Source organism: Cavia porcellus, unplaced genomic scaffold (genome assembly GCF_034190915.1).
Source record: "Cavia porcellus strain 051 isolate PalLab524CR breed Dunkin Hartley unplaced genomic scaffold, mCavPor4.1 scaffold_1, whole genome shotgun sequence".
Classification (NCBI taxonomy): Eukaryota; Metazoa; Chordata; class Mammalia; order Rodentia; family Caviidae; genus Cavia; species Cavia porcellus.
This window is the reverse complement of record NW_026947484.1, coordinates 37,582,642-37,605,695: the sequence shown is the minus strand read 5'-3', so window position 1 is coordinate 37,605,695 and position 23,054 is coordinate 37,582,642. Positions and strand designations below refer to the sequence as shown.

The following is a 23,054-nucleotide window of genomic DNA, read 5'->3' as shown; positions in this document are numbered from 1 at the left end:
TTAAGTTCTGTGGTAAGTTCCTGTGGATTGTCAAATTGCATGCCCATATTTACGACAACTTGAGAGGTTAGAGTAGACTTTAAAACACACTTAAAATGCTAAGCTTGTATACTGCTTCCTAATGACTGGGATGATATTTATTAACCAACAAAGATATCTCAATTCTATTTACACTGGCAATAAATAAGCTAGATATAACTCTTTATTTACCCTGAAAATTTGGAAAATTGGAGAAATGGGCACTTAGAAAGATACACAGGGTCTGAAATCATTAAAGCCATGTTTACCCTGGTTTTCTAGAAAAGTAGTTAGTTTGGATTAACTATATGAGACTTATCTTGTTCTTTTCTTGGAGTTTTTCTAGGCTAAGATAGTCCTTATTGTTTTTCTCTTACATGAGGCACAAAGTTATTACAAGATTTTAAAATAGCTGTGTGCTATTCCACATAAATGGGTTCACCTTGTCATAGAATGTGTGTTATTCTAATATTCAGAAGCCTTCTGTGATTTTTGAAGACTTTTGCACTGGGTTAAATTGCATTTTTAGTGCTTGTTCTTGTAACCTTGTTCAGACTTGGAGACTAGATATTTCTAAAAATAAGGCAATGTGCAAATTCTGTCATAGTAAAACATTTATTTGTTAAAGTGGTATAGATTATTCAAGATTCTACAGTCTGTTAAGTCATGAATGGCAATGTAAGATGGATTGTTACAGAACTTGATGCCAATGTAATTTTTTAAAATTTCCTTCTTTAAAAAAAAAATACTTGTAGGCCAGAAGAAAAACAAATGGTTTTCAAAGGGGATGAACCATGGTCTGAAGGAACCAGTTCTGCTGGCATCAGTGACTTCCGTGCCGGCTCCTGTGGATAGTTTCTTCTAGGACACAGTTCAGCATCAACCTTTGTGAACTGTAACATTCTTTAATTTTATCCAGTAAAAATATCAGTGGCAACTCTTTTCGGGAGAGAGAGAAGTGGTGCTCTTCAGATTAACTCCAGCCTCTGAAATGAAAGAAAAAGAAAGAAGGGCGGGGGAAGAAAACACACAGCTAATAAATCATTGTGTTTGCAATCTAAAGGTTAATGAACCATAAGCACACAGGCAGAAACATTACCATGAAATACAAGACAACTTCCCAAACAGTATCTGGATACTATGATCACTATTTAAGACATTCATTGATAACTTGCAAATAATGAATATATAAATGAATCTTCCTATATAGAGAACGTGTAAAAGTATGCAAATAAATGTCCTTTTCAAAAAGAATCTAAATGTATGAATAGTAAATAGTAGTTATATACATCAAAGCCAAATTATGGAAGGACATTTTTCCTTGCTTTAGTTTTCATGTTTACAACCTCAAGATAACACAATGCATTACTTGTATTAGTGCATGTGCTTTAAGCTTTAACATACATATTGTCTTTATTTAAACATATTAGATAGAGTTTATTCAACATTCTTACTTTTTTTTTTTTTTTTTTTTTTTCGTCTTTTTCCTTTTTTATCGGTACCGGGGATCAAACTCACGACTGCCTGTTTGCAAGGCAGGCGCCTATGCCGCTGAGCTAAATCCCCAGCCCCAACATTCTTAAACCTAAGTGATCTCTCAGTTTTTAAACTGTGCTGAGAACTGTGCATAGCAACATTTTATTACACATTCAATGTTACGGAAAATATTATTTATCTTTATTAATTAGATGTTCTCTACCCACAGAGCAAACAGAATAAACGTGAAAACTTCTAAAAGTTCACAAGCAAAGGCAACTCCACAGTTAATGTAAACAAGTTACATAAAAAAAGTTTCATATAGATGTTTAACTATCAAACTGTGAGCGTATTTTCCCTTCAATATAGTGCTTAGTCTTCATGGATTTAGATTATGTCTTAAAATTCCATCCTTGACAAAGAAAGAAAATTTTTACATGAGATAGATGAAATAGAAAAACTTTTTTTTTTCTTTTCCATTCAAAAATAACTTCATGCTTACAAATGTCCTACCTAGGGGTTAAAATACATAGATAAACATTGCATTTTGATGTAATGAAGTTTCAATTTACTGAATATTCTATATTAAAATGTTATCGCATACATTTGGGTCACAATGTAAGACATTTGTTAAAATATGTAGGTTATTTTGATCACTTTATAAAATAAATGTAGGAAAAATACTGCAGAAAATGTTTAGTTAAGAAAAAACTTGAATGATATTATTTTGAGGACTGGCAATTTTTGAGAATAAGAGATGCACTTTTAAAAGATAGTTAAGGGATAAAAATATTATTTTGGTAAGTGACAAAATATACATGTCACTACTATAATTTGCCTGGCACATATTACCAAAAATGGTGCAAAATTCTCTTCAAGCACAAAGATATATATCATTAAGTGCTTCTTTATTGGATTCATAGCATAGCTTATGTTAGTGACACTGATTAACAATTTTCAGTTTTTTCTATTTCCAGTAATAAGCCTTCTTTGGTAGGAATTTTTAAAAAGTTACATGAAGATATTCTGGCACATTCCTACTAATACCAGCACCTAGAGAAACTGACGCAGGAGGATTGCAAGTTAAAGACCAGCCTAAGTAATTTATGGGCTTAGTGAGAACCTATCCCCCCTCAAAAAATAATAATAATGATTAAAAATGGGTTGGGGAAATAGCTTAGTACAAGACCCCTCATTCAGTCCCCACTACCACAGACATTGTAAGAAATTTCAAATTACAAGGAGTTTTAGTGAAAGATTCAATGCATCTTGAAGAAAAAGTAAAGTCAATTTGCATTGCTTGGTTTTCCAAGCTTCCTTCCAGGATAACAAGCTAACATCGAATTACAAATTTCATAAGCTGATAGATATAGCAACATTAGTAGAGTGTGCTATATCTATCAGCTTATGAACCAAATTGCATAATAACATTATTAACAACTTGAACAATTGAAGATTAAGAAATACTATTAGCTGTGAAGACTAGGAAGTAGTAAACAAAAAGGAAAATATGATAGACATTTGCCTTCTCTGAAGCTAATACTGTTATTGAAATAATGGCATGGTCAAATAAAAACTAGTATTAATTAGGATGCACAATAAAATTGTAAGTTATTTATCAATGAGAAAACTCATATATCAATTCCCCATAAACGTAAACATTGCACACAAAGTTATAAGAGCACTACAAAGGCAAAGTGAGAACAATGATAATCATATTAAAAATGATATGGGTTTAAAATAATCACCTTGGGATAGGTTTTCAACGTTTCAATAACGATCTTCATTTAAAACTGAAAGCATTAACATGGAAAACTCTTACGAACTAATGACTTTCTTAAAAACCTAAAAAGTAAAAGTAATGTAAGCTGCCTCAACATTTAGAGAAGCAAGATGATCTGACATCAGTGGACAGTGCTAAAATCTTTACCACTGTTTTTCTTCTGTGTACAACTGATAATTATGAGGATTTTGATCTTGAGTAGCTCCATTTCAGGTCACAAAGCAGATGGTTTTCAAAGGCTGCTACTAAATTAAGGACTTTTTTCTTTTGTTTTCCCAACTTGGTATCCCTTCTAACAAAATGTGAAAAATATACTTGAATCATTAAAAAATAACCAAATGTTTTCTATATGCTTTTCTATTTTGCTACTCTTTAAATTGAATTTTCATAGGAAAATATCCTGCAGAACCAAATGAGTTGTATTGATTTTACATGGAAACATTTAAAGTATGGGTTTGAAAATCCTGGGGTAGTGGGTCAAGATGTTACAAATGATGGATTATTTTAGAATGTGAAAACTGCATGTTTATAGATTATAGTGTCTAAGTGCTGGGACTCAGGTCTAAGCACAAGATTCATTTGTGTTTCTTAGACACCTGATACACATGTTCTGAAGGGAATACTTTTAGTGTGCCTATATCTTGCCTCTGACCCAGTCAATGATCAGAGGACAAAGTTCTAGTTGTGAGATCATGTTAGTGCTCAAAATAGTTCATATTTTGGAAGTGTTAGATGTGGGTTCTTGTGGATTTAGATGTCCTTAATATCTATATTCACACCATATGCTAACATTTGTTTTGTTCTTTTTCTTTCGTATATTTCCATAAACCTGTGTTTTCCTTTATTTGTGAAAGTATTGCAACTTATTTATAACAAATATTAGTTATTTTATGCATTGAGAAACTAATTTTTTTCTCTAAATAACTGCACTCATTTCGTAATTACTACATGTGTAACAGATGCTCCACAACAAAGTTAAAAATTTTAAAACGTCTTCACACTAACCAGAAATATCATGTCAAAATTATTTTAATTGAAAAGCAATTCTCTTAGTCTAGCATAATTAGTTGCAGACTATGTCTTAATTCTTATATATACTTACACACAGAAATGGACACACACAGATAATACATAGATATCGTTCGGTTGAATACTACAAATATTTCTTATGAAAGTTTACTGTAGTCATTTTTAATTTAAATTCAACCTCATCAACTGCTGCAAACTTAGCTGTCAAACTTGCACTCCCATTGTTTTCCTGAGTCCATTAAAGGAATTAAAAATCTTTGCCGAACCAATATTAACTTATATGTGCCAATTTGTGATTAGAATAATTTTCACTCATTTTATCAATTATTTGTCTCCCCTTTGTTCTTCAGTTGCTTAATGTGATTAAAATCGTATGATTTTGTTTCAGTGTGCATGACAGAGTGAAAGATTTCCAACTCACTCTTTTTATAGAAGAAAATCATAAAAGGACAAACTTATGAATATGGAAATCAAATAACTCTTTCTTAGCCGTATATACTCAGGGGAAAATGTCCACCTTACTGGAGAGCTCAGTGTGAGAGCGACAGATAATACAGAGCTGTGAAACTGGGCTCACAAAAGGTCTTCACCAGTTCTCCTGCTGGTCAGCACTACTGGGCATGAAAAAGGCTATGAGAAGAAAGAGATACAGTCACCAGCTCTTCAGGGATTATCACCACTTGGTCTTACAGACAGTTTTAGAAATCTGAGATCTGGTGCAGCACCCATTATTTGCTGAGCGCCAAGACTACTTAGATTCAGGTCCTATGACAACTTAAACCTGGCAACAGAAAGAGGGTAATTTACACTGTGTTTTATTACAATTATATGTTTCTGTGGAATAGCTTTTCTTCGTAATGTTTACAGAAAGGAAAGAAAATTAGAAAAGCTGTGAAAGCTTTCTATATTATGATATTATAGTAGTTTATTTTATAAAAACCAACAAAAGGCTCAGCCAAAAGTTTAAAAGGGGGCAATTGTCCGTATATATTTTGTACATTCACTATGCTTACATGCTGTAAAAAATACATATTCAGGAGCATACTGTATTACAAAAGACCTCATTACTAAATGATTAGGTTCTAAATTATTACTAATATATACATGGTAGAATATTATGATTTATAATTTCATTTTTAACTGGAGGTTTAACTTTACATAATCAATATTAATTACTTGGGAGAAAAATTCATTACAAAAATGCTGCATATTTACTGCATTTGTAAATACTGTATTATTTTTACCAGTAGACACTCAAAAGTAAGCACAAACACTTATTTTTTTCTCTAAATCTTAAATACCCTAATAATATAGTAAAATAAGTAAAAGAGCTCATTAATATATAACATGACCCAGTAAATATAACTGAGAACTTTATTCACTGGTTAAGTAAAGGTAACCATTGATTTTGAGTCTTTTTCTAAATGTTCATCTTACCTTCAGCACCATTCAGAATTGCACTTTCTGATATAAGACTCATCTGCTTCCTAGTTATTTTCTGGAGTTATCCTAACTTCCAATTCAGCTGGATATCCTAAATCACAATGGATGAAATTTTGAAAAATAAGAGCATCTGAGAGGCACAGATATAGATGTGGGAGCAGGAGGTGGATGAGTAAAAATGGGAGGAGAAGGAGGAAGAAAGAAGGAGGCAAAGGAAGAGAGAGAGAGACAGAGAGACAGAGAGAGAGAGAGAGAGAGAGAGAAGAGAGAGAGAGAGAGAGAGAGAGAGAGAGAGAGAGAGAGAGAGAGAGAGAGAGAGAGAAACATTCAGACTAAGGAAGGGACACATGAAGGTGGTGGTGAAACAAGGTGCCTTTGTGAAGTTCATTTCCACACACACAGTAGGGTAGAGAGCATACCCCAGGCATGGAGCTGGTGATGTTTGGACTGGGCCATCTGTTCCTCTCCTGCAGTGTAAGAGCAGGATCTTGAACCCAGTAAAGAAATGATGCATAAAAATATTTTAAGGATATTGGAATGGAATGCACTAGGGAAAACTCCGAAACACTGACCAAGTAACTGGTTTTTTAAGTACGTTGTTTTAAAATATTTTAAAAGACTATTTTTACAACAAACAAATCAAGTTCTTTTTAAAATTTGTAAAAGGACTTTTTTTTTTTTGTATCAAATCTCAAGCAAATGGCTGATGCTTCCAGCTGTTTGAACAGATTGCCTAAGTGCTATTCTGCTCTGAAAACACACTTTCTGATCCAATTAAAATGCAGGAATCAAATTCTCATTTGAAACTACTCCCCCCCCAAAAAAGAAAAAGAAACCACTCAAGAAGAGTAATCAGTTGCTGACAAAAGGGATACTATGAATATTTCATGTGTAGTCTTTTGCTCCAGTTTAAAGTGGCTTCATTCATTTTAGATAACAGTGAAACACTTCTGTTCATCTGTTCTCAGTGACGCATAATGTATCATCTCAGCTCCTACTGGAATGCAGTCAAGGTTAGGAGTGAATACATTCTCATCAAACTACTATCTTCAAGTTTGGAAATATTTGTAAAACTGCTCATTGCATCACACTTAATTACAAAATTGATTTCAATGTCACATATGGCAGAATTAGCATTACCTTTATTTATTACAGTGTGAGTCATGTATGCTCAGTCATTGAGGACTCTGTTTAAGCTTAGTAATTGGAAAATCACCCATGCCTATTTAACTTCAGACTGCACGGTGGAGGAATCTAAGTAAATTTTAGTAGAAATTTTAGCAAGTTGAACAATCTGGAAACCAAAAATCAGAAAGTTTACATATGAAATAATTAACCTACTTAAATATTGAGGAATGGCACCAGTAATGAGTTTCTCACCTGTGTGTCCTGGATAATCTGGTTAACATTAGTCAGCAAAGCCTCTGGGAATAAAATGTGAACAATTCATTTTTCTAAAGAAACAGATTCTAAAGCTCTTCTCACTGTAATCTTGATAATAAGACACCTCCTAAAGACTGAACTACATTTTTAAAATGAACAGTTATGGGGACAATCAACTAACTGTTGTGTTTTGTATTTGTTTGTTGCCTCCTTCCTCATTTATAATACTATAAAATAAATTTTAAAAAACATTCCAGTAATCAATATGAGTAATTCTCAAACTAGTTTGTGTTTTACATGCCAAAGCTCAACAAGAATATAAGGTTTCTATTCATTTTTCCTGTGTAAATACTTTAAATATGTGATTAATATGGGAAAATATATCAAGGGAAAAATAATCCACAGCAAGAAATATTGAGCCATATTCATTACACAAACTATAAAATTACCACATACTATATTATCATCATTCAATATCCAGACCTCAAATAACAGCATGTTTTGAAGAGTATCCATCTATTTTTACGCAAAATACTAGTGTTTCAAGAACAAACATTCTGTCTTTAAATATTCATATGTATTCCAATTGACTATAAATGTTTAATAGTGTTACATAACCTTGTGTAGCACATATTGTGCTGCTTGACATAATATCTGTTTAAGCAAATACTGCTAACATTTAAAAGTGACACAAGAGTAAGAAAAAAGTATGTCACAAGGAGCACAGTCACTGTAGGGTTTCATGAATGTGAGGGAAGGAGGACCATTTTATTTCTGTTTGCAAACCTCCAGCACAATATTCATATGAATTTACAATGGCCTCTGTAGATGAGATTTTTCTTGAAAGAAATAACAACACGTTAACATCACAAAGCAAAAAATTATTAACACATCAGTTATGGTAGAATCCACACAAAGGTTCATATGCTCCATAACATTCTGAAATAATTGTTTAATGAACATATTCTGGAGCAGTATTATGATATCTACATAACACATATGTCAGGTAAGGCCAAATGTGTAAACATTTCCAAATACAAGTATTTTAAATAAAAAAGCTTTCATGTTTATTTTTTCCAACATGCATATAAATTTATTTTTAAGTTCATACACATTATAGTCAATACTTTGTAAATTATGGATGAAATCAAGTTGCAGAGATGAGAAACATCCACAGTCTTAAAAAAAAATCATGAAAATAAATTTATATTTAGGAGGTTGGGCAGGAAGACCATAAATCTAAGCCCAGCCTGAACAACTTAGCAAGACCCTATCTCAAAATAAAAATTTAAGAAGGGAGTAGATATGTAATTCAGTAAGGAAGGCCAGTTTTCAGTTCTCGGTGCCACAAAATAATAGTAAGAGTAAGACTAATCATAGAATTATTACAGAGCTTACATTGCATTGATATCTGGTAAACAGCAAGTATACTGTATAGGTTTTCTGGCAAAATTTCTCTGATATGCAAAAATTTGAATCTAATTTTATTTGAGTAATTATAAAATTACTAATTTATATTGCAGGGAAAAATTATTTTAATTTGATTAATCTTGGGAGTGTGTTTGACTGTGTATTGATTTGTAATATGTATGGAGAATACATGTCTAGATACACTTGTGTACCAAATCTGTGTATTTATTAAATATGAACTTTAGACTCCAAAATTTGACTTTGAGATAGTTGAACATAATGAAAAAATAATCGCACATTATTAACTATTTATAAAATTTAATAATATCAAAGATTTATTAGTATTACTTGAATCAGTTAACTCAACACCCAACTATGCTCCCAGATACTTATAACTTTTTATTATGATCCACTTTAATGACATGAAATTTTCAGGATGGTTTAATCACAGAAATATGTTTACCATTCTTTATATTAGGTAGTCTTCTTCATTTCTAGAAGAAATATCAATTATTCAGAATAAACAAGTAAATTTTTAAAATGCAACACCTGAAAAAATTTATAGTAATCATGAGCCCAGTGTATATACTTACCATGGGGGAAAAATGATTAATTTGAAGCAGGTGGGTTGACAGTCTTGTAAAGATCCATGTGTTTTTGTTCTTTATGCAACTTTAACGACATATTTCTTATCCATAAATTAATTCGATAAAATTAGTAACATAATGTAAATCATTATTACTATTATTAACCACGGAGAAAATGAAAATCAGCCTTTCCTATCAGCCAACGGTGTGCTGGGTTTTACCCCAAGAATCCCCACACCTGCATAGAAGCACACATACTTAAGGCAGACGCTGGATGGAACCTCGGAGGAGAGAGAAAACCAAGCCAGGAAAGGGCACAGACTCCTCAGCCTCCCTAGAAGGAAGGGCATCACTTTCTGAGCATTCAAAAGGAGGAGCGCGCAGCACCGTCACAAGGCACTGCTGTCCTTGCTAAAGAAACGTTTCACTCACCTGTGCATTTCCATCCCTAGGACAATGTGATGCCTTTTCATAGTATTTTTGCCTTTTTTTAATATTTATAAAACATGAACTTTAAAAGATTTAATCACTGTGCACAAATAGGAAGTATCAGTACTTAGGAACTGAGATAAACTTTCTAATAATTACTCTTTTTTACATATTTATAAGTGAAATAGTTTCTTTTCAGAAATACAAGCAAATAAAATTATATTGGAAGTAAGTACATTGTGAGTTTTAAATTAAAGGGGATATTTTCACATAAAAGGAAAAAAAAAAAAGGCCCCTATAGACAAATAAATAGAACATATTTAACTTGTGGAGAAAGTATATATTCCGGAGAATACAGTTGTTATATTTATATATTTCGTAGAATTCTTCAAATATTACATTCTAAAACTTTTATTAGGTAAAATGTATCTAACGAACAGGTAATATGAATTGTTTTAAAGTGCAAAATGGTAACCTGAATCTTCATTTGTATCCATTAATAGTTAAAAAAATAAGAAATAAATTGACCATGTTATCAGTGTCACTTGGTATTGAATCTAATTAAACTTATTTTTATTGTATTCTAATTTAAATTCCTTTATTTTTTATCAATTATTTGTAGAGTAGAAGTAAATAATATTCAAGTCAAAGTTAGACTTTTGAAACAGCTTTGTGTACTGTATTGCTCTTTTATGACACAATTTTAATCACACTTTGGTTGTCCAAAATTAACAAAAACAATATAGGAGTACATAATCATTTTTAAAAATCTTTAAATGCTTATTTAAATATACTTAATAGCAAACCCAGTATGTTAAAGTTTGTTTCCATGTTGAACAACTTACAATGTGAAATGGCTGGAAATGAAATAAACATAAGAACAGGAAACGGGAAATAACATATCTTTCCCACATACAGTCACCAACCACAAACAGCAAAGTGCGTGTTTCAGATTTCATACATGTGACTGCTAAGTGAAAAATGCCATGAATCATAAAATGAAAGAAAAGGACAAAATTTCTTTCTTGTGAAAATTAATATCTGGAGACCCTAATTAATCAAGTTTCTTTTTACCACATCTCCTCTCTGGCTCCTCACTGATATTCCATCCAATTATTTGCAGCTCTTCTGTTTCAGACATAATATGCAACATTATCTATTTTTAAAAAGTTATGTTATAAACAAATACAAAAAACACTTGATCTTTTGATAATCAAATCTGTTGTCGATGCCCCCCACTACAATTCTTTAAAAAAAAAAAAAAAAGACAGGAAAACAGGCTACACAAACACTTTTAAGAACTTTGTTCAAGCATTTCTTTAACACAGTCTGAAAATAGTCTAGTAAAAATAACAAAAATCTAAATTATTTTCGGTAACTTTGATCCAACAAAATAAAGTTTACATGAATAGATATCAGAGGACTTTAAATGCTTCTCAGAAATAAATTATTTTTTTGTCAGTTTTTTTAGGAAGCATAAGTAAGATATTGATTCGGAAGACACAGGCAACTGCAAAACATATGATGTTAATGGTAGCTTAGACTAATTATAAACTGTTGCCTATGTCATTAGATTTCAGAGATTCCTTATTCTTCATAATTTCAGAAATCCTTTAGGGATTCATTTCTTTAAGATTTGAAAGCTTTGTCCATTCAAGTTTTTGTAACACTATTCTTATATGCCTAGGAAGGGAAGAGTAATATTCTTATGCTAACCAACACAATTGTGTAATTGATGCTGATTTAAAATGCATACTTTGAAGCTGACCATGGGGTGCAAGTCTGTAATCCCACCACTTGGGATTCCTGAAGCAGGAGGAATGTCACAAATTCAAAACCAGTCTGCGCAACCCAATGAGTTCAAGCCAGGCCGGAACTATCGAGTAAGACACAATCTCAGGGGCTGTACAGCAAATATGTATGCGCGAGCGCATTAGTGTGTGTGTGTGTGTGTGTGTGTGTGTGTATTTGGGATTGGATTATTATATTGAGTTAAAAATTCACTTCACTCTGTGAAATGCTTTTGATTTGAGGAATTCCTGCCACACATGTGATCTCATTTATTCTTCAAAAAATTATTTTTTATATGAGCAATAAAGATGATTGGACTTTGAAAATGTGAAAGGCAAACTTCTCAGAAAGGAAAGTGAGCAAGGGAGGAACTGAGGAGGGACACGGTTTAAAATGCATAAAATAGTCTACCAGATAATTATTTTTAAGACTTGCAGTAAGGTCACCTCTAAGTTTTTCAAACTTAGCCCCTATTAAGTGGCATGTGTTATATCTGTTGTGTAATTGTCAAGTTAAAATAAATTTAAATTTTCTATGCCCCTAGCAAAGAGAAATTAAACTCTCTTGGTTTGAGCTTCTACATCTGTATTTTGAAGAGTGTTTCAAGGGGTCTGAAAGGAATAGCAAAGTTTTGCAAAGTGTCTAACTTACTTCCGAGAGTAGTTGACATACATAAGGCATCCATTTATCACATTCTGGCTAAAATGTTACATTTTTTTGTGCCAAGAAATTGAGCTAAATTCTCATATGAACAAAATGAAAACGAAACAAAAAGCAAAATAAAATATAGCCTTCAAATTAGCACCACTTATGACTCATTAGTAAAATACCTTGAATTACTATATAATTCTATTTTCCAACCAGTAGATAGGAATATTTAAAGACTGATTGTAGTGATATTCCAGGGATGTTCTAGTATCAAAGAAAATTATTTTAAGAATAACTGTAAATCTTTTTAAAAACAGAATATTCTCATTAAGATGAATGATATCTGATTAAATTCATCATAGTGTTTGGTTAAAATAATAACCACATTTACTTTAAAAGAAATTCATTCAAATGTAGAGCTATTGCACAGATGGGAAAAACACTATAAGGGTAGTGAGCGATGACTTTATATTGCTGTAGATGCGATGAGGATTCCATTAGAAGATTTTTATTTCTGGTGATAAAAATAAACAACTTTTTGATAAAGAAAGACATATTTTTCCTCCTTCTTTAATTTGCATTAAGAAAATATACAATACAGTCATTCAGCAAATGTGCTGAATGAATACAAATATTTTTATATACTCATGAAGATGCATATGAAATGTAGCCTGTGATTCAAAATTGATCATGGTTTTTGATGGGTACAAAACAAATTGCGTTTCATTTCCCTTTGCAGTGAAAAATTTGTGTGATGGAAAAAAAAATACTAGAAACATTAAGGCACCGAAACCAAAAATGTTGTTTAGAAAGGTGCTTAATTTGTCATTGTCTGTGTATTCTAATAGAACACTTTATTTTAAATACCCTCTCAGAGTTTTCTCTACCACACAATTGTCATTGAAAAAAATACTGTCTACTTACTGAAAAATACCAATTATCCATATATGACCTTTTGAAAAATTGGAATAAATAATCATTGTTTTTAGGAAAGGCTTTTTTCCTGTGAGAACTTTCATTTTATGACTTGCTTTTGCAGAACCCGGAAGTCAGTCTTACTTAGATTAAGGGAAGGCTGCTCTCCCATAATTTTTACATTTTCAATTTTGTGCCTTCAACCATGTTATTCATATATATATATATATATATATATATATATATATATCAACTATACTCTAGGTGGTTTATAACTCTATATGGTTTATAACCAGACCACTATTAATCGTGTATCACAGAGGCAAGACTATAATTCCAATTTCTTATGTGAATTTTCAAAATAATTTTGCATCAAAAAAGAAATAACAGGTTACACAGCACTTTCCAACATCCATTCAGAATTTGAAAGAATTGCTTTTCCCCTATACCCATCAGAACTCCTGGACTGAATCAACAGGCCACTCATAGACCTGCTTCTTTTAAGACAGAGTTCACCCTTGGTCGGTGAGTTAGCATAGCAATCAGACTCCTTCACTGCTCCAAGCAGGGAGTACCTGTGCCTGCGTCTGGATCTTTCTGCAGGCACAGTGAGAAACTTACTTGGCTTGGTATGTGCTCGTTTAGATGTGGGTCCCTCTGTGACAGAATCAGGAGGTTGGCTAGCCAACTGCAATGCAGTTGAGTTGTTCCTGTTAGTGTTTTGGGACTCAACATTTGTGACGGCTTCACTCTGTGGTTCTGCACTTGGCTTCGTGCCAGTCTTTCTTTTCTGCTTTTGGGACACAGACGTGCTTGAAGTCCAGCTAGGAGGCAAAGCAGAGGTAGTGGTAGAAGAGTCCTGACTCGAACACGTTTCTGAACATTGAGTGACATTGTCACTGGCAACTTTACAGCACTGAGCGTTCTCCTCATGTCCCACTGCTTGTTTGGACATGGACTGGGGCAGTGCTATGCTGCAGCCTTGCATCTGAGCCCCATTAGTCTGAGAATAAACGTTGCTAACCTTGGTGACCTTGTGTTGCCCATTATTGTTACAAACCTTGTAGCGAATCATTAGAATGATGATGAAAACCAGCACAGATGCAACAATGATTCCACCAATAATGATAATCATGGTGCCTCCCAAAAACTGGGACTGCATAAAATGGCACCGGACATAATCCTGCTCCGTAGTAAACTGGATACAGCCCACGACTCTTGTGGCAGTGAGGGAAGTGATACCATCATCGTATATGGCCAAGACACACAAGTCATACATAGTTCCAGCAGCCAGATTATTGACCAGGAAAGTTTTGCTCGTAGGAGGTATCATTCTGAGGGACAATGGAATTGTGTTAATATTTAAAATAGAGGAACATACATGTACATACAATCATTATGACTTCAGTTCTGTCTCATTTCATTACTCATTAAGTTAATCACATTTATACCTGACATGAAATATGGGAAAATGATCCAATCATATATTTATCCACTTAAAATAGCTAAAAGTCATTGTTAGAATCCAGGTTCTATTAATGGTGCCTGCATGGCTCCCTGACAAGCTTACTAATTACATTGCTTGGCAAAGCAGAACTCCTAATAAAAGCCACTGCTAAAAATCATTTATGACAAATTGCTTTTGAAAGGTGTGACTGTGACATTATCTGACTACTAAGCAAATCCATTTAGCACTTACAACACCTCTGTGACTAAAAGCCAATTTGAAGAAAGAGAAAACACTGACAATCACATTAGAAACCAGAATGGAAATGCATTTCAGAGCATTTACTTTCCAAATCAGAAATAGGCTTCCATGGTATGGTATTCACAAAAGCTATTTTTAATTACTTAGATGACTACAAAGATTAAAGTAGTTTATTTATAGATCTCATTGCTTTTTTTATGCTTTGGTCCCCCAATGTTTTAATTTATAAATAAGGACAATGTAAAAATACAAGCAATGTCCCAGCAATATGAACAACCCAGGCTGTTTTCTAGAAAACAGATCTCTCATCCCATTGTGTTATGAAAAAAATCCCACAAAAATACAGCTGTTGAAGTTTGGCAAGAATTTATATACATTTCTGAAACTAATACATTGCAAAAGTTTTTGTGAATGCCTCTTTATTCTCACTAACTTTTTCCTCAGATGCAACCACATGTGTCCTGAACTAAAATTAATTTGAAATAAAAAGCATGTAATTGTATTTCATTCCTGAAAGTGAGTTCTAGACATTCTAGCACTTTTCATTACTAACTTATGACACAAGGTAAACATTTTTTTCTAAATATACCAGAAAACTATCAAGCCAAATTATACATTCATGATTGAAATTATTACCATTTAATGAACATATGATAAACTCTGGGCATTTATATACATTAACAGGTAGTCATTACAATGACCTTCTGAAGAAAACATTACCACTAGCTAGTAGATAACAAGCATTAGGTTTTGAGATTCAAGCAATTTCTTTAATGTCACACAGAATTTACTCAGCACAGCAAGATTAAACTCTGGAACTGAGAAAGTAATTGATTTAACAGAGATAATGCTAATACTCATACAGAATGTCCAGTAATGTATGAAGTTGAGGGTTGAAGTCTACACCTATCACTGAGAGTTGTTTTAATAGCCCCTGGGCTATGTGAAGAGCCCAGTGACACAAGAGCAGATTGCTTGATATATATATATATATATATATATATATATATATATATCACATTCTATATCTATATATTTTTAATAATTAATAGAATATTTAGAAATGACTTAGTGTAATCTTTCCTTTTAATAATGTGGAAATGAAAACTCAAAAATCAAGTAGAACATTGCCCCAGACCGATCATATAATTAGAAAAGATAGGTTTTTTTTTTTTTTACTTAGTCCACACTTACTTTTTAAAAGTACTTTCACTTCCATCCATGAATCAAAATCATATTTACCCTCAAGAATTAGTATATTTAAGAGCTAACACGATCTGATGTCTGAAAAGTCTTTAAAAAGAACAACATTTCAAAGCCACGATTTTCTATCTTTTCTTATGAATAATCATAGTCTGTCACTAATGAAATTGTGGCAGGAGTAAAAAAAAAAAAATGTGTATTTTCCACTGAAAGCTGAACAAGATGTGACTATAAATCAATGAGGCTGAGCTTTAGAAAAACATACCAGAAATTCATTCGCAGATGCAAATTCTTCACTATTGACCTTACTGGAAATTACATACATAAATCCAGTGATACTTTCACTGCTCAAAATATTTACAAACTTTCCCTTTGGAACTGTCTTAGGAACGAGTGTACAGGAGACAACACACACGCACAAAGCTCTATCGTTCAAAGAATCAGTCTCATTACTTTATAGTTACATCCTATTTTTGACCAAATGGCAATACCCATCTTGATCACCCACCTTATTCTCAAGACTTGGCTCCAAATGGTTTTTGCTTGTTTCCAAAATTCAAATTCACCCTCAAAAGACGAAGATTTGCCACCAATGAGGATGTTCAAAATAGTATGACGAAGGTTCTAAAGATAATTCCAAAGTGCTTTGAGCAATGGCAGCATCATTGGGATAATGGAATAGCCTCCCAACGTGACTTCCTTGAAGGAAAGAACACTCATGTGGATGTGTAAATTCTGGTATGTTTTTGAATTTTTAAATTCAATTTAACCTTTTTCTCTGATAGTCACATCTCTCAGATGAGGTTAAAAAAAGGTAAGCGTAATATTACATATATATTGAACTCTTTAAAAATAACACGGTATAAGATACCTCCCCATACAGATTCACCAACTTTAACAAGCCTTACGTTTCACACTTCAAAGTTGTAATACTATAATTATAGCACAGAATAGGATTGCCTATTAAAAATAAATAGTGCATTAATAAACCCTCCAGTTCAAACATGGCAAATATGTAAACTTGCTCAATATTCCTTACCTGTAAACAAGGGTGTCATCATAAGTACCATTGTACTGGATTTGAAACATACGTATTCCAGGAATGTTTCTTTGAAAATTAAATTTAAGCAGTGCTGTCGATGTAGTTGCTTCTGCCACCACAATTTTATCCTGACTCATTTTTGTATCCCCATTACTACTGTTTGCATTTGCACCTGACTTCGTAGAAGTTGAGATATCTGAAGAACCGGGATCAGGCTCATGGATATGGTTTGTACTGTTTAGCAAGTGAGGGAGCTTAATTATATGAAGATCCACTGTTTGTGTTGCTTCCCCAGCAGGATTGGAAGCAATACAGGTAAAAGCACCTGTATCTTTCACAGTTGTTATAAGAATGTCAAGTGTTCCATTGTCATACACCAGAGATCTTGTGGCATTTGAAATAAGCTTTCCTTCAGGAGAAATCCAATGAATTGCAGGTTCAGGGTCTCCCCGGGCTTTGCATCTCAGTGTTGCCCTTTGACCTTCCAGGACTCGCATCTCATGTGTGTGGCGAGTAATAAGAGGAGGCTCACACAAAAATTCTTCCTCAGGAACTGACCAAAAATAGCGGCCAGTTAAAAGTGCAGGAGAAGCACAGGTCTCCAGGTCATCTTCTCTGGACAGACGCCTCAGCCACAACAATTCACAGTTGCAGTGCAAAGGGTTTCCACCAAAACTCAATGCAAAAGTAGATGGGCTGATGATTCCTGAGGTTGCCAGGACCTGAGCTCTCTGAAAAAGAGGGTCAGGCGGTAGCTTCTGCAGCTTATTGGATGTCACATCTAGTCGAGTCATCTTGTGCAAGTGGGAGAAAGTCCCCTTAGGAATGTTATCGATCATATTGTGATCCAAGCTAAGAGTATGCAAGCTAACCATTTTCTCAACAGCATCCCAAGGGATTGTTTCTAGATTATTATAGGACAGGTCCAACTCTTCAAGGGCGAAAACATCGTCAAATGCTGTAGAAGAAATTAAAGTCAGCTGATTGTTGTTCAGTATCAAATGATGAAGGTTAGAAAGCCCACTGAACATATCATTTGTAATTTTAGTCAATCTGTTACTATTCAAATGCAAAGCCCTCAAATTGCGTAGATCAGCAAAAGCATGAGGTGTAATGAAACTTATTGTATTCCTGGAAAGAGTCAGGTCCACCAAGCTGGTCATGTTGGCAAAATCTTTCCTTTTGATATTTGTCACAAAATTGTCTGCCAGTCGCAATTCCACAGTTCTTCTGTCAATGTTTGGTGGAACAAATAGAAGCCCTTTCTTGGCACAAAGGGTTGCAAGATTAGGAGACAATATTTGACAGACACAACGCTTTGGACAGATCTGAGCTCTCACTGCTATGCCAATGAAAAGCAGATAGAAAACAAATTTTTCCATTGTAGATCAGATTTAAGAGCCTGTAAGAGATGACACAAAATATCGTGTTAGTATCAATCATTTCATTAATACTCTATTCCCACTGGAACAGTATTTTTGTGCAAACTTGATCTCAGAAACAATTTTGCTTCTTTACTGAACAAATAAGTGTTAAATATCTATTCTGTACTTTGCAATGGATTCTAAACATGAATAATAAAAAATTTATGGCTTTATAGGATTTAAAATCAAATGAGATGGTCTAATAAAAAATGCCAAAAGAGTTATAATTATTTATTTTAAATGCTGGTTGTGAAATAAACCCACAGTATTTCAGGGGTTCAAAAAAAGAGATAGATCCCAATTGGATGGCTTGGAGTTCAGGAAAAGTGCCCCTCAAAGTGAAATACCTCTTTTCTACAAGTTCAAACCTTAAGCAGATATTTAAGGATTTACAAGTAATTCATTTCAATTGCCTAAATCTACACAATAAAAGATAATATGTGCTATTAAATAAAAATTCTCATTTTTTAATCAGGTAATTGCTTTACATTATTTTATCAGGTAATTACTGATAAAATTTTATTCAGATAAGCAGTCACTATGTAGTTCAACTTTCATATCCTAACTGCCCATATAAGATCTTACTCCAAAAAACAAAATGATTGAAAATTTAACACAAGATCTCTAAGTTCTTTAAGTATCACAACACTTTATTAGCTGTTAGTGTGGAATTTTAAGATAATTTATGATACAGTCCTTAAAATTCTTGATAGTCCCCATGCTGGGCTGCTGCGGGCCTAGAAGATCTGTTTTCTGGAAACTAAAAGCAGCCAAGGGGAAGCACCCAGAAAGAGGACATGGTTAATAGGACAAGGAAGTGAGGGCTCAGGACTCAGTGACCTTTGTGGATGTGGCTGTGCTCTTTACCCAGCAGGAATGGAAGAGGCTGGATGATCAGCGAAGAAGCTGGATGTTCAGCAGAGAAACATGTGCCTGGACATGGTGCTGGAGATCTACTGGGACCTGGCTTCCTTGGGATCCCCCTTTACCAAACCACGGGTGATCATCCTGTTGCAGCAGGGATAAGATACCTGCTAAGTTGACAAAGAAATCTCTGGAGGCTCATCGCTCGTATATGGGATTCTGTCTCTTCACTTGTATTTGAAGTTTTCCCCATGTTGGTACACAGAGAGCTTCCACCTACTGGCTGAAAGAGCAGTTGTAAAACTACAAAGTCTACTCAAACACAAGACTCTTCTTTTCAGATATTAATAATGAGAAAGCTCAAAATGTATGGATCTACTTAAATCTGAAAAATTTTGTACATATGAAGACAAATTTGTCAAGGAACCAGAGAAAAAGGTAAGTTTTCAGATAGTTTCAGTCAGCCACAAAAAAATCTGACTATAGAAAGAAGCCACATAAATACTGAATCCAGCCAAATCTTCAGGCCAAAATCAGTTTTTTCCAAAGAGAAAAGACAACCTAAATGTGAAAAGCAAGGAAACATTCTCAAACAGAACTCAAATTTACCTACTCAAACCAAAAACACAGCAGAGAAATGCTATCAATGTACCACGTGTGATAAAAATCTTAATTAATCCTTTCTTCCTCTGCAAACAGGAGGAAAACCATAGTGGAGAAAAATGATTTACATGTAAGGAATGTTCCAAAACCTTTAGCTACATTTTAGCTCTTATTCAGCATCAAATAATTCATGCTGGATAGAAGCCCCACATATGTAAAGAGTGTGGGAAAGGTTTCACTCTCATTATATGCTTCTATAAACATTTAAGAAACCACACTGGAGAGAAATCTTATTGGTGTAAGGAACAGAGTAAAGCCTTCAGTCAAAGGTCAGGACTTTTTATACATCTGAAAATCTATGTTGAAGAATACCCTTAGAATTATAATCCAGAAAGGAAGGCATCTAGTTGAAACATACTTCTTTCTTGTCAATGAATTTATTCCATTAAAAAGTCTTATTTATTTAATAATAAAATAAATTTTTAATTTACTAAAGATAACACCTTTAAGTCTAGTTCATGCCTTCATTATCAGGGAATTTATGCTAGAGAAAAGGCTTTCAAACACAGTACATGTGGGAGTGTATTCAGTCAGAGTGCAACAATTCGTTCAACATAAACTAATTCACACTAGAAAAATGTGGAAAAAGCTTCACTTATATTTCACAACTCAACAGACATTGAGTGATTCATACTAGAGAGAAGTTTTATAATTTTAATGAATGGGGCAAAGCCTTAAGTTTCCATTAAACCCTTATTATTCCTGAGAGAATTCATACTGGAGAGAAAGCATGTAAATGTGAAGTGCGTGGGAAAGCCTTCAGGCAAAATACAGCTCTCACTCAACATCAGAGAACGCACACTGGTTAAAGGTTCTATGAGTGTAGTGAGTGTGGAAAAGCATTCAGGTATAACTCATAGTTTAGTAATCATCAAAGAATTCATACTGGAGAGAAACTGTACCAGTGTGAGGAATATAAGATGTTGTTTGGCAAAAAATCAACTCTTATTGAACATCAAAGTTTCTTACAGGAGAGAAACTCTATAAATGTAATACATGCAGGAAGATTTTTAGACAGAGCTACTCACATATTGCATACCAGAGAATCCAAATAGGAGACAAGCTCTGTGAGTGCAATACATGTGAGAAACTTTTCAATTGCAGATCATTTCTTACTAATCATTACAAAATTCAAATGGAAGAGGACTCCTAGAATGCAGATTTGATTGTGTAAAAGCCTAAACCAAAGCTCATCATCAAATACACACTTGAAAGTGACATAATGCCATGGATAGCAAAAAAAAAAAAAAAAAAAAAAAAAAAAAAAAAAAAAAATCTATAGTCATTCAGTTTTTATCAACTATTAAATTTCATGGAAAAAATCTTAAATGTGTATTAGAAAATTGTTCATGCCAGTTGGATACATTTTTAAAATCAACTGAAATAAATTCATAACTGGAGACATTGATTTGTGCATTTTTAAAATATAGATGTTTTTCTTCTATAGGTTTATACACTAGAGACAAGTGATCATCAAAATATTTGAGTGGGTAGGGAATTATGCTCTGGACTTCTTAGAAAAACACTGAACTACACTGGAAATATTTTTATAAAATTTTATTAACAGAAAACACAGATCTAATAAATTACACATTTTTAGAGAAAATTATAAAAATAAAATATAAAAATGAACTGTAAATTACTTCTCATTCTCTGTGGTTCATTCTTTTTCTGATCAAATGTCAAACATTGTATGTGGATTTCAATAAAATGGAAGAAAATTTAAAAATAATTCTTAATAGTGAGTCAAAAATGATGTATAATGTTTCTTTTCTCTTAAAATCTTAATGATTTTTATTCATCCAAATATTTTTTTAAAAAGTTTATTTTCTGTTTTGTATTGAAATTGATCTTCAAAAATAAAAATGGCAGCGTAAATATGATTAAAGATGTATGTCCATTTCATTAAGTTTTAAAGGCCAAGAGGAAAAATAACTGCAGAAAATATCCATTTTTAACTTGAATGTAAATACAGACTATAGAATAAATGTGGAAATATTATACAGTTTTATAAATAAAGTGTCATATTTTAATTTTAAATTATTTTATCATATTAAATGTTAACCTAATAGTTATTCTCACAGATTCTTCTGTTCATGATAAAATATCTTAATAGTCTTTGCACAATAAGTAGACAAATATGTATAAAATAATAGTTTGCAAATGTTGGAAATAAGCATAAAACTGTGAATCTAGAGATAGTGACTTCAAAAGATGACATTTACAATTTGAGGACACACTTTTCAGTCAGAGCTCAAGGAAGAGAAACAAGTTAAAAGAACAAACTAAGGAGACAGACATTAGAATGCACACTCTCGGGTAGCTGCATCTGTGAGGTGGAACACAGCAGAGGAGAGAGTTAGCCAGAACACACACAAACAAAGATTTGGTAATGTACAAAACTTTAGCAGGAGCAACAGATACTGAGCAAATTGAAACCTATATTAAAAAAAAAGAGAATGGTGAAATGTGATCTGTGGAATGGTGTTAATACATCAAGCATGATATATGGAAGTACTGGAAGAATAAAGAAAAGCAAATAATGATAGACAATTTTCTAACAGTGATTTTAAAAAGCTTATATATCCAGGTTCAATACAACAAATCATAATGACACATCATAATCAAAGTCCACATTAAACAAAAAACAAAACAAAAACCTTTAGAGTTAGTCACAGAAATAAATCAGAAGATAATAAGGTAAGCTGAATCAAATAAAAGTAACTGTTGACAACTTAGTGGTTTTGTTTTATAAAAAAATAAGATGGAATGGGCACATTGTTAAATTACTGAAACAAGGAAAATATCTCAATACAGACGATGCCATATTTTATACAAGATGAAAACAATCACGTATTGGAAAACAGAGTTCCACTGCAACTGAACTATAAGAAAATGTAAAGGATATTTTTTAGATGAAAAAAAGCTATGTCAGATGGGAGAAACTTGAATCATTATGCACAGATTAAGATACGTATAAATGATGCATTTACAGATAAATGTAAACTAGTGTATCTGTGTTACATATGGATATTGACCTGTATGGTGTATGTTACATATTTATATTGAACTGTATGGTGTCAAATTATCAGTGTTATTTTATTTTGTTTTATTTTAGTACCAGAATCAAACTCATGACCTCGTGCTTGCCAGGCAGGTGCTTACGTGGCTGAGTTAAATCCCCAGCCCCTATCATTGTCACTTTACTAGTAAAAATAAAACATATACAATACAAATC

At 33.0% G+C, this 23,054-nt stretch overlaps 1 protein-coding gene across 3 annotated transcripts in view; it reads right to left on the bottom strand.

The window, feature by feature from the left end:
• Window positions 1–614: 614 nt before the first annotated feature.
• The window catches only part of Lrfn5 (leucine rich repeat and fibronectin type III domain containing 5), a 276,969-nt gene continuing 254,529 nt past the window's right edge, over window positions 615–23,054 (bottom strand). For all 3 annotated transcript variants that reach the window (XM_063246950.1, XM_063246941.1, XM_003471911.5), the window contains 3 exons: window positions 16,863–18,267; window positions 13,534–14,246; window positions 615–1,004 (listed from right to left, as the gene is read on the bottom strand). In XM_063246950.1, the coding sequence (XP_063103020.1) occupies window positions 946–1,004; window positions 13,534–14,246; window positions 16,863–18,247 (2,157 nt within the window). In that variant the 5' untranslated portion in view covers window positions 18,248–18,267 and the 3' untranslated portion in view covers window positions 615–945. The remainder of the gene's footprint in view (window positions 1,005–13,533; window positions 14,247–16,862; window positions 18,268–23,054) is intronic.